At 55.2% G+C, this 11,593-nt stretch overlaps 1 protein-coding gene across 4 annotated transcripts in view; it reads right to left on the bottom strand.

The window, feature by feature from the left end:
• Positions 1-913: 913 nt before the first annotated feature.
• LOC150064726 (palmitoyltransferase ZDHHC11-like) overlaps positions 914-11,593 on the bottom strand; it is a 31,946-nt gene continuing 21,266 nt past the window's right edge. For 3 of the 4 annotated variants that reach the window (XR_016535288.1, XR_016535290.1, XR_016535289.1), the window contains 3 exons: positions 2,814-2,916; positions 1,885-2,022; positions 914-1,794 (listed from right to left, as the gene is read on the bottom strand). Coding sequence is in view for 1 of the 4 variants with exons in the window: in XM_090332160.1 (XP_090188286.1) it covers positions 1,957-2,022; positions 2,814-2,916 (169 nt within the window). In the remaining 3 variants the exon portion in view is untranslated. Of the gene's footprint in view, positions 2,023-2,813; positions 2,917-11,593 lie in introns of all 4 variants that reach the window. The other variant, XM_090332160.1, reaches the window with a different exon arrangement.

The following is an 11,593-nucleotide window of genomic DNA, read 5'->3' as shown; positions in this document are numbered from 1 at the left end:
CGGTTGATTCAGGTTAGTCAGGAGCAGAGTCAGAGGTCCACGCAGAGACCAGGACCTCTGCAGGCTTGGACTCCCTTTTCCTGCCTTCTCTGCAGGTGGTGCTCAGGTGTGGTCCAGGGCTAACGACATGCATTGCTCAACCTTGAATCCTCCTCTTCCCCACCATTATGGGATCCTTCACCACGACCTCAAGAAAACCCACGGAAGCACCTTTGTGCTAAGGAGTTTGTAGTGACATGCACACACTATGCCTGGTGGGCTGGCTCTGGGGCCCGCAGATCAATACCAAATTCTCTGCTCTGTGGGCGTGACTCTGGAACCATACTCCTCAGGTGGACGTCCAGGTAGGTCTCTAACCATGGTCCTCAGGTGGACGTCCAGGGGGGTCTATTATCCGAGTCCTCAGGTGGAGGTCCAGGTGGGTCTGTTATCACAGTCCTGGGTGGACGTCCAGGTGGTCTGTTATCACAGTCCTGGGTGGACGTCCAGGTGGTCTGTTATCACAGTCCTCGGGTGGACGTCCAGGTGGTCTGTTATCACAGTCCTGGGTGGACGTCCAGGTGGTCTGTTATCACAGTCCTGGGTGGACGTCCAGGTGGTCTGTTACCACAGTCCTGGGTGGACGTCCAGGTGGTCTGTTATCACAGTCCTGGGTGGACGTCCAGGTGGTCTATTACCACAGTCCTGGGTGGACGTCCAGGTGGTCTGTTATCACAGTCCTGGGTGGACGTCCAAGTGGGTCTGTTATCACGGTCCTGGGTGGACGTCCAGGTGGTCTATTACCACAGTCCTCGGGTGGACGTCCAGGTGGGTCTATTACCACAGTCCCGGGTGGACGTCCAGGTGGTCTGTTATCACAGTCCCGGGTGGACGTCCAGGTGGTCTGTTATCACAGTCCCGGGTGGACGTCCTCGGGTGGACGTCCAGGTGGTCTGTTATCACAGTCCTGGGTGGACGTCCAGGTGGTCTGTTATCACAGTCCTGGGTGGACGTCCAGGTGGTCTGTTATCACAGTCCTGGGTGGACGTCCAGGTGGTCTGTTATCACAGTCCTGGGTGGACGTCCAGGTGGTCTGTTATCACAGTCCTGGGTGGACGTCCAGGTGGTCTGTTATCACAGTCCTGGGTGGACGTCCAGGTGGTCTGTTATCACAGTCCTGGGTGGACGTCCAGGTGGTCTGTTATCACAGTCCTGGGTGGACGTCCAGGTGGTCTGTTATCACAGTCCTGGGTGGACGTCCAGGTGGGTCTGTTATCACTGTCCTGGGTGGACGTCCAGGTGGGTCTGTTATCACAGTCCTGGGTGGACGTCCAGGTGGGTCTGTTATCACAGTCCTGGGTGGACGTCCAGGTGGGTCTGTTATCACAGTCCTGGGTGGACGTCCAGGTGGGTCTGTTATCACAGTCCTGGGTGGACGTCCAGGTGGGTCTGTTATCACAGTCCTGGGTGGACGTCCAGGTGGGTCTGTTATCACAGTCCTGGGTGGACGTCCAGGTGGGTCTGTTATCACGGTCCTGGGTGGACGTCCAGGTGGGTCTATTATCACGGTCCTTGGGTGGACGTCCAGGCAGGTCAGGATCCATGATCCTCATGAGTGCTTCTACTTTGAGATATAAATTGCTGAACTCGCACACCCTTCTCTGGTAGTATCTGGAGCCCATAGGGGTTTAGCTGGTCTCGAGATGGTGTGAGCTGCTGCTTTCAGGCTTCAGAACAGGAGGTGTAGCAGGCTAATGCTGGGGTGGCTGAGTGACTGGTCATGGAACCTGAGATGCTTCTGAGAGATGAAGGGGCCTTGGAGAGAAGGCAGGAAGCAGACAGCAGGCCGTGAGGACCTGTGGGGTCACCCAATGACACTTTTGGGGCTGAGTCTGGAGTTTTTACCTCTGGAGCACAATAGTCTCCACTGAGCAGCAAATGTCCAGGGGAAGAGCCCAGGAGAGCCTCCAGCCTCGGTTACTGCGGGTGAGTGTAGCCCTCAGATTCACTCCCAGGTTGTTCTCCCTCAGAAGCCCTGGGAGCCTGTGGTGATGACAACCCCACAGAGAAAGTCAAGTCACTGGAGCCTTGGAAATGGCAGCACACCCCTCCCTCACATGGTACACACACACGCCTCACATAGTACTGCCACTACACGCACACCTCACAAACACACTCACTATTCACGCGTGCTTCACACAGTACATGCACAGGACAACATAAAACCATAGACACACAGCACACTGAACAGATTACACACTACATAGGTATGTACTGCAAACTACACATGCACATATACAACATATACACAACATACCACATAGACCCACAGCACAAATTACACAAGCACATGCACATACTACATAGACACATAACACACATGGTTACACACCAAGATATACAGATACAAATCACCCAGATACACGCACTACATACCACACATAGATACTGCCTGGTATAAATAAATACCACACACAAACTGTGCAGCACACATTTTATATATCAAACATGTCATGTACTAAGTATACAAACACCAAGAAATACATTGTACAGCACACATAGACACATCACACACTAGTTAAGGCACACATGCACACATTACACACATGCACACAGGCACTACATAGGCTCACACATTGCACACTACACAGAATATATATATATATATTACACATCATACAAACACAATATACCACACAGATACAAACTACATACTAAACAGAATATCATTGCACCATCAGACCTCATCCAATCTTCCTGACAGTGACCTGACAGCTGTGGTGCCCTCACCTGGGAAGCCCTGACAGGGGCCCTGACCCACTGACCCAGCTCACCACTGGTGAGGAACGCTTCTTTGGATGGATGGCAGCCTCAGGGAACAAGACTGAGCATAGAGATGTCACCAGCAACTTCTCTTGCTTCTGTCCATTAGGTAGGCTGAAAAGACATGAAAACATCAGCGTGGATGGAGCCCCAAAAGTGCTGTTGAAGGCTGCAGTACAGACTGTAAGCAGCACCAGTGTGGGGTCCATGTTCTCCAAGACTTGCAGAGACCACCATCCCTGGCAGTCAGCTTAATGAGGAGCACACAGAGGTGACTGTCGAGGAGAGGTGACACAGCACACAGGCGATCATAAGGATACAGTGGAGAAACATAGGGGACCAAGAGAAGACACAGCTGACTGTCAGTATACACGAGGACTACCATGGACAGGTGGCAGGGTACACAGTAAACAACCGGAAACGGGTGACAGGGTACAGAGTGGACCACCAGGAAGGGTGACAGGTACACAGTGGATTACCAGAAGGGGTGACAGGGTACAGAGTGGACCACCAGGAAGGGTGACAAATTACACAGTGGATTACCAGAAAGGGATGACAGGGTACAGAGTGGACCACCAGGAAGGGTGACAGATTACACAGTGGATTACCAGAAGGGGTGACAGGGTACAGAGTGGACCACCAGGAAGGGTGACAGATTACACAGTGGACCACCAGGAAGGGGTGACAGGGTACAGAGTGGACCACCAGGAAGGGTGACAGATTACACAGTGGATTACCAGAAAGGGGTGACAGGGTACAGAGTGGACCACCAGGAAGGGTGACAGATTACACAGTGGATTACCAGAAGGGGTGACAGGGTACAGAGTGGACCACCAGGAAGGGTGACATTACACAGTGGATTACCAGAAAGGGGTGACAGGGTACAGAGTGGACCACCAGGAAGGGTGACAGATTACACAGTGGATTACCAGGAAGGGGTGACAGGGTACAGAGTGGACCACCAGGAAGGGTGACAGATTACACAGTGGATTACCAGAAGGGGTGACAGGGTACAGAGTGGACCACCAGGAAGGGTGACAGATTACACAGTGGACCACCAGGAAGGGGTGACAGGGTACAGTGGACCACCAGGAAGCGTGACAGGTACACAGTGGATTACCAGAAGGGGTGACAGGGTACAGAGTGGACCACCAGGAAGGGGGACAGATTACACCGTGGATTACCAGAAAGGGGTGACAGGGTACAGAGTGGACCACCAGGAAGGGTGACAGATTACACAGTGGATTACCAGAAAGGGGTGACAGGGTACAGAGTGGACCACCAGGAAGGGTGACAGATTACACAGTGGATTACCAGAAAGGGGTGACAGGGTACAGAGTGGACCACCAGGAAGGGTGACAGATTACACCGTGGATTACCAGAAAGGGGTGACAGGGTACAGAGTGGACCACCAGGAAGGGTGACAGATTACACAGTGGATTACCAGAAAGGAGTGACAGGGTACAGAGTGGACCACCAGGAAGGGGTGACAGATTACACAGTGGATTACCAGAAAGGGGTGACAGGGTACAGAGTGGACCACCAGGAAGGGTGACAGATTACACAGTGGATTACCAGAAAGGAGTGACAGGGTACAGAGTGGACCACCAGGAAGGGGTGACAGATTACACAGTGGATTACCAGAAGGGGTGACAGGGTACAGAGTGGACCACAAGGAAGGGTGACAGATTACACAGTGGAGCACCAGGAAGGGGTGACAGGGTACAGAGTGGACCACCAGGAAGGGGTGACAGATTACACAGTGGATTACCAGAAACGGGTGACAGGGTACAGAGTGGACCACCAGGAACGGTGACAGATTACACACTGGACCACCAGGAAGGGTGACAGGGTACAGAGTGGACCACCAGGAAGGGTGACAGGGTACAGAGTGGACCACCAGGAAGGGTGACAGATTACACAGTGGACTACCAGAAAGGGGTGACAGGGTACAGAGTGGACCACCAGGAAGGGGGACAGATTACACAGTGGACCACCAGGAAGGGTGACAGGGTACAGAGTGGACCACCAGGAAGGGTGACAGGTACACAGTGGATTACCAGAAAGGGGTGACAGGGTACAGAGTGGACCACCAGGAAGGGATGACAGATTACACAGTGGATTACCAGAAAGGGGTGACAGGGTACAGAGTGGACCACCAGGAAGGGTGACAGATTACACAGTGGATTACCAGGAAGGGTGACAGATTACACAGTGGATTACCAGAAAGGGGTGACAGGGTACAGAGTGGACCAACAGGAAGGGTGACAGATTACACAGTGGATTACCAGAAAGGGGTGACAGGGTACAGAGTGGACCACCAGAAAGGGTGACAGATTACACAGTGGATTACCAGAAAGGGGTGACAGGGTACAGAGTGGACCACCAGGAAGGGTGACAGATTACACAGTGGATTACCAGGAAGGGTGACAGATTAAACAGTGGATTACCAGAAAGGGGTGACAGGGTACAGAGTGGACAACCAGGAAGGGTGACAGATTACACAGGGGACTACCAGAAGGGGTGACAGGGTACAGAGTGGACCACCAGGAAGGGGGACAGATTACACAGTGGATTACCAGAAAGGGGTGACAAGGTACAGAGTGGACCACCAGGAAGGGTGACAGATTACACAGTGGATTACCAGAAAGGGGTGACAGGGTACAGAGTGGACCACCAGGAAGGGTGACAGATTACATAGTGGATTACCAGAAAGGGGTGACAGGGTACAGAGTGGACCAACAGGAAGGGTGACAGATTACACAGTGGATTACCAGAAAGGGGTGACAGGGTACAGAGTGGACCACCAGAAAGGGTGACAGATTACACAGTGGATTACCAGAAAGGGGTGACAGGGTACAGAGTGGACCACCAGGAAGGGTGACAGATTACACAGTGGATTACCAGAAAAGGGTGACAGGGTACAGAGTGGACCACCAGGGAGGGTGACACATTACACAGTGGATTACCAGAAAGGGGTGACAGGGTACAGAGTGGAACACCAGGAAGGGTGACAGATTACACAGTGGATTACCAGAAAGGGGTGACAGGGTACAGAGTGGACCACCAGGAAGGGTGACAGATTACACAGTGGACCACCAGGAAGGGTGACAGATTACACAGTGGATTACCAGGAAGGGGTGACAGGGTAGAGACTGGACCACCAGGAAGGGTGACAGATTACACAGTGGATTACCAGAAAGGGGTGACAGGGTACAGAGTGGACCACGAGGAAGGGTGACATTACACAGTGGATTACCAGAAAGAGGTGACAGGGTACAGTGTGGACCACCAGGAAGGGTGACAGATTACACAGTGGACCACCAGGAAGGGTGACAGATTACACAGTGGATTACCAGGAAGGTGTGACAGGGTAGAGAGTGGACCACCAGGAAGGGTGACAGATTACACAGTGGATTACCAGAAAGGGGTGACAGGGTACAGAGCGGACCACCAGGAAGGGGGACAGGTACACAGTGGACTACCAGGAAGGGGTGACAGGGTACAGAGTGGACCACCAGGAAGGGTGACATTACACAGTGGATTACCAGAAAGGGGTGACAGGGTACAGAGTGGACCACCAGGAAGGGTGACAGATTACACGGTGGACTACCAGAAAGGGGTGACAGGGTACAGAGTGGACCACCAGAAAGGGTGACAGATTACACAGTGGATTACCAGAAAGGGGTGACAGGGTACAGAGTGGACCACCAGGAAGGGTGACAGGTACACAGTGGATTACCAGAAGGGGTGACAGGGTACAGAGTGGACCACCAGGAAGGGTGACAGATTACTCAGTGGATTACCAGAAAGGGGTGACAGGGTACAGAGTGGACCACCAGGAAGGGTGACATTACACAGTGGATTACCAGAAAGGGGTGACAGGGTACAGAGTGGACCACCAGGAAGGGTGACAGATTACACAGTGGATTACCAGAAAGGAGTGACAGGGTACAGAGTGGACCACCAGGAAGGGGTGACAGATTACACAGTGGATTACCAGAAAGGGGTGACAGGGTACAGAGTGGACCACCAGGAAGGGTGACAGATTACACAGTGGATTACCAGGAAGGGTGACAGATTACACAGTGGATTACCAGAAAGGGGTGACAGGGTACAGAGTGGACAACCAGGAAGGGTGACAGATTACACAGTGGACTACCAGAAGGGGTGACAGGGTACAGAGTGGACCACCAGGAAGGGGGACAGATTACACAGTGCATTACCAGAAAGGGGTGACAGGGTACAGAGTGGACCACCAGGAAGGGGGACAGATTACACAGTGGATTACCAGAAAGGGGTGACAGGGTACAGAGTGGACCACCAGGAAGAGTGACAGATTACATAGTGGATTACCAGAAAGGGGTGACAGGGTACAGAGTGGACCACCAGGAAGGGTGACAGATTACATAGTGGATTACCAGAAAGGGGTGACAGGGTACAGAGTGGACCACCAGGAAGGGTGACAGATTACACAGTGGATTACCAGAAAGGGGTGACAGGGTACAGAGTGGACCACCAGAAAGGGTGACAGATTACACAGTGGATTACCAGAAAGGGGTGACAGGGTACAGAGTGGACCACCAGGAAGGGTGACAGATTACACAGTGGATTACCAGAAAAGGGTGACAGGGTACAGAGTGGACCACCAGGAAGGGTGACAGATTACACAGTGGATTACCAGAAAGGGGTGACAGGGTACAGAGTGGACCACCAGGAAGGGTGACAGATTACACAGTGGACCACCAGGAAGGGTGACAGATTACACAGTGGATTACCAGGAAGGGGTGACAGGGTAGAGAGTGGACCACCAGGAAGGGTGACAGATTACACAGTGGATTACCAGAAAGGGGTGACAGGGTACAGAGTGGACCACGAGGAAGGGTGACATTACACAGTGGATTACCAGAAAGGGGTGACAGGGTACAGTGTGGACCACCAGGAAGGGTGACAGATTACACAGTGGACCACCAGGAAGGGTGACAGATTACACAGTGGATTACCAGGAAGGGTGACAGGGTAGAGAGTGGACCACCAGGAAGGGTGACAGATTACACAGTGGACCACCAGGAAGGGTGACAGATTACACAGTGGATTACTAGAAAGGGGTGACAGGGTACAGAGTGGACCACCAGGAAGGGGGACAGGTACACAGTGGACTACCAGGAAGGGGTGACAGGGTACAGAGTGGACCACCAGGAAGGGTGACATTACACAGTGGATTACCAGAAAGGGGTGACAGGGTACAGAGTGGACCACCAGGAAGGGTGACATTACACAGTGGATTACCAGAAAGGGGTGACAGGGTACAGAGTGGACCACCAGGAAGGGTGACAGATTACACAGTGGACTACCAGAAGGGGTGACAGGGTACAGAGTGGACCACCAGAAAGGGTGACAGATTACACAGTGGACCACCAGGAAGGGGTGACAGATTACACAGTGGATTACCAGAAAGGGGTGACAGGGTACAGAGTGGACCACCAGGAAGGGGAAAGGTACACAGTGGACTACCAGGAAGGGTGACAGGAACACAGTGGACCACCAGAAAGGGGTGACAGGGTACAGAGTGGACCACCAGGAAGGGTGACAGATTACACAGTGGACTACCAGAAAGGGGTGACAGGGTACAGAGTGGACCACCAGGAAGGGTGACAGGTACACAGTGGACCACCAGGAAGGGTGACAGGGTACAGAGTGGACCACCAGGAAGTGTGACAGATTACACAGTGGACCACCAGGAAGGGTGACAGGGTACAGAGTGGACCACCAGGAAGGGTGACAGATTACACAGTGGACCACCAGGAAGGGGTGACAGGGTACAGAGTGGACCACCAGGAAGGGGGACAGATTACACAGTGGATTACCAGAAAGGGTGACAGGGTACAGAGTGGACCACCAGGAAGGGGGACAGATTACACAGTGGACCACAAGGAAGGGTGAAGGATTACACAGTGGATTACCAGAAAGGGGTGACAGGGTACAGAGTGGACCACCAGGAAGGGTGACAGGTACACAGTGGATCACGAGGGAGGGTGACAGGATGCCCAGTGGACCAGCAGGGAGGGTGACAGGATGCACAGTGGACCAGCAGGGAGGGTGACAGGATGCACAGTGGACCAGCAGGAGGGGTGACAGGACGCACAGTGGACCAGCAGGAGGGGTGACAGGACGCACAGTGGACCAGCAGGGAGGGTGACAGGACGCACAGTGGACCAGCAGGGAGGGTGACAGGACGCACAGTGGACCAGCAGGGAGGGTGACAGGACGCACAGTGGACCAGCAGGAGGGGTGACAGGATGCACAGTGGACCAGCAGGAGGGGTGACAGGATGCACAGTGGACCAGCAGGAGGGGTGACAGGATGCACAGTGGACCAGCAGGAGGGGTGACAGGATGCACAGTGGACCAGCAGGAGGGGTGACAGGATGCACAGTGGACCAGCAGGGAGGGTGACAGGATGCACAGTGGACCAGCAGGAGGGTGACAGGATGCACAGTGGACCAGCAGGGAGGGTGACAGGATGCACAGTGGACCAGCAGGAGGGGTGACAGGATGCACAGTGGACCAGCAGGAGGGGTGACAGGATGCACAGTGGACCAGCAGGAAGGGTGACAGGATGCACAGTGGACCAGCAGGAGGGGTGACAGGATGCACAGTGGACCAGCAGGGAGGGTGACAGGATGCACAGTGGACCAGCAGGAGGAGTGACAGGATGCACAGGGGACCAGCAGGGAGGGTGACAGGATGCACAGTGGACCAGCAGGAGGGGTGACAGGATGCACAGTGGACCAGCAGGAGGGGTGACAGGATGCACAGTGGAGCAGGGAGGGTGACAGGATGCACAGTGGACCAGCAGGGAAGGTGACAGGATGTACAGTGGACCAGCAGGAAGGGTGACAGGATGCACAGTAGACCAGCAGGGAGGCTGACAGGATGCACAGTGGACCAGCAGGGAGGGTGACAGGATGCACAGTGGACCAGCAGGGAGGGTGACAGGAGGCACAGTGGACCAGCAGGAGGGGTGACAGGAGGCACAGTGGACCAGCAGGGAGGGTGACAGGATGCACAGTGGACCAGCAGGGAGGGTGACAGGATGCACAGTGGACCAGCAGGAGGGGTGACAGGATGCACAGTGGACCAGCAGGGAGGGTGACAGGATGCACAGTAGACCAGCAGGAGGGGTGACAGGATGCACAGTGGACCAGCAGGGAGGGTGACAGGAAGCACAGTGGACCAGCAGGAGGGGTGACAGGAGGCACAGTGGACCAGCAGGAGGGGTGACAGGAGGCACAGTGGACCAGCAGGGAGGGTGACAGGAGGCACAGTGGACCAGCAGGAGGGGTGACAGGATGCACAGTGGACCAGCAGGAGGGGTGACAGGAGGCACAGTGGACCAGCAGGGAGGGTGACAGGATGCACAGTGGACCAACAGGATTGGTGACAGGAGGCACAGTGGACCAGCAGGGAGGGTGACAGGATGCACAGTGGACCAGCAGGGAGGGTGACAGGATGCACAGTGGACCAGCAGGAGGGGTGACAGGATGCACAGTGGACCAGCAGGGAGGGTGACAGGATGCACAGTGGACCAGCAGGAGGGTGACAGGATGCACAGTGGACCAGCAGGGAGGGTGACAGGATGCACAGTGGACCAGCAGGAGGGGTGACAGGATGCACAGTGGACCAGCAGGGAGGGTGACAGGATGCACAGTGGACCAGCAGGAGGGGTGACAGGATGCACAGTGGACCAGCAGGAGGGGTGATAGGATGCACAGTGGACCAGCAGGAGGGGTGACAGGATGCACAGTGGACCAGCAGGGAGGGTGACAGGATGCACAGTGGACCAGCAGGGAGGGTGACAGGATGCACAGTGGACCAGCAGGAGGGGTGACAGGAGGCACAGTGGACCAGCAGGAGGGGTGACAGGAGGCACAGTGGACCAGCAGGGAGGGTGACAGGATGCACAGTGGACCAGCAGGGAGGGTGACAGGATGCACAGTGGACCAGCAGGGAGGGTGACAGGATGCACAGTGGACCAGCAGGGAGGGTGACAGGATGCACAGTGGACCAGCAGGGAGGGTGACAGGATGCACAGTGGACCAGCAGGAGGGGTGACAGGATGCACAGTGGACCAGCAGGAGGGGTGACAGGATGCACAGTGACCAGCAGGGAGGGTGACAGGATGCAGAGTGGACCAGCAGGGAGGGTGACAGGATGCAGAGTGGACCAGCAGGAAGGGTGACAGGATGCACAGTGGACCAGCAGGGAGGGTGACAGGATGCACAGTGGACCAGCAGGGAGGGTGACAGGATGCACAGTGGACCAGCAGGGAGGGTGACAGGATGCAGAGTGGACCAGCAGGGAGGGTGACAGGATGCAGAGTGGACCAGCAGGAAGGGTGACAGGATGCAGAGTGGACCAGCAGGGAGGGTGACAGGATGCACAGTGGACCAGCAGGAAGGGTGACAGGATGCACAGTGGACCAGCAGGAGGGGTGACAGGATGCACAGTGGACCAGCAGGAGGGGTGACAGGATGCACAGTGGACCAGCAGGGAGGGTGACAGGATGCAGAGTGGACCAGCAGGGAGGGTGACAGGATGCAGAGTGGACCAGCAGGAAGGGTGACAGGATGCACAGTGGACCAGCAGGGAGGGTGACAGGATGCACAGTGGACCAGCAGGAAGGGTGACAGGATGCACAGTGGACCAGCAGGGAGGGTGACAGGATGCACAGTGGACCAGCAGGGAGGGTGACAGGATGCACAGTGGACCAGCAGGGAGGGTGACAGGAT

This window comes from Megascapheus bottae, chromosome 4 (assembly GCF_031878675.1).
Source record: "Megascapheus bottae isolate mThoBot1 chromosome 4, mThoBot2.hap1, whole genome shotgun sequence".
NCBI lineage: Eukaryota > Metazoa > Chordata > Mammalia > Rodentia > Geomyidae > Megascapheus > Megascapheus bottae.
Note: the sequence above shows the minus strand (reverse complement) of the source record. Positions and strands in the feature narration are given on the sequence as shown.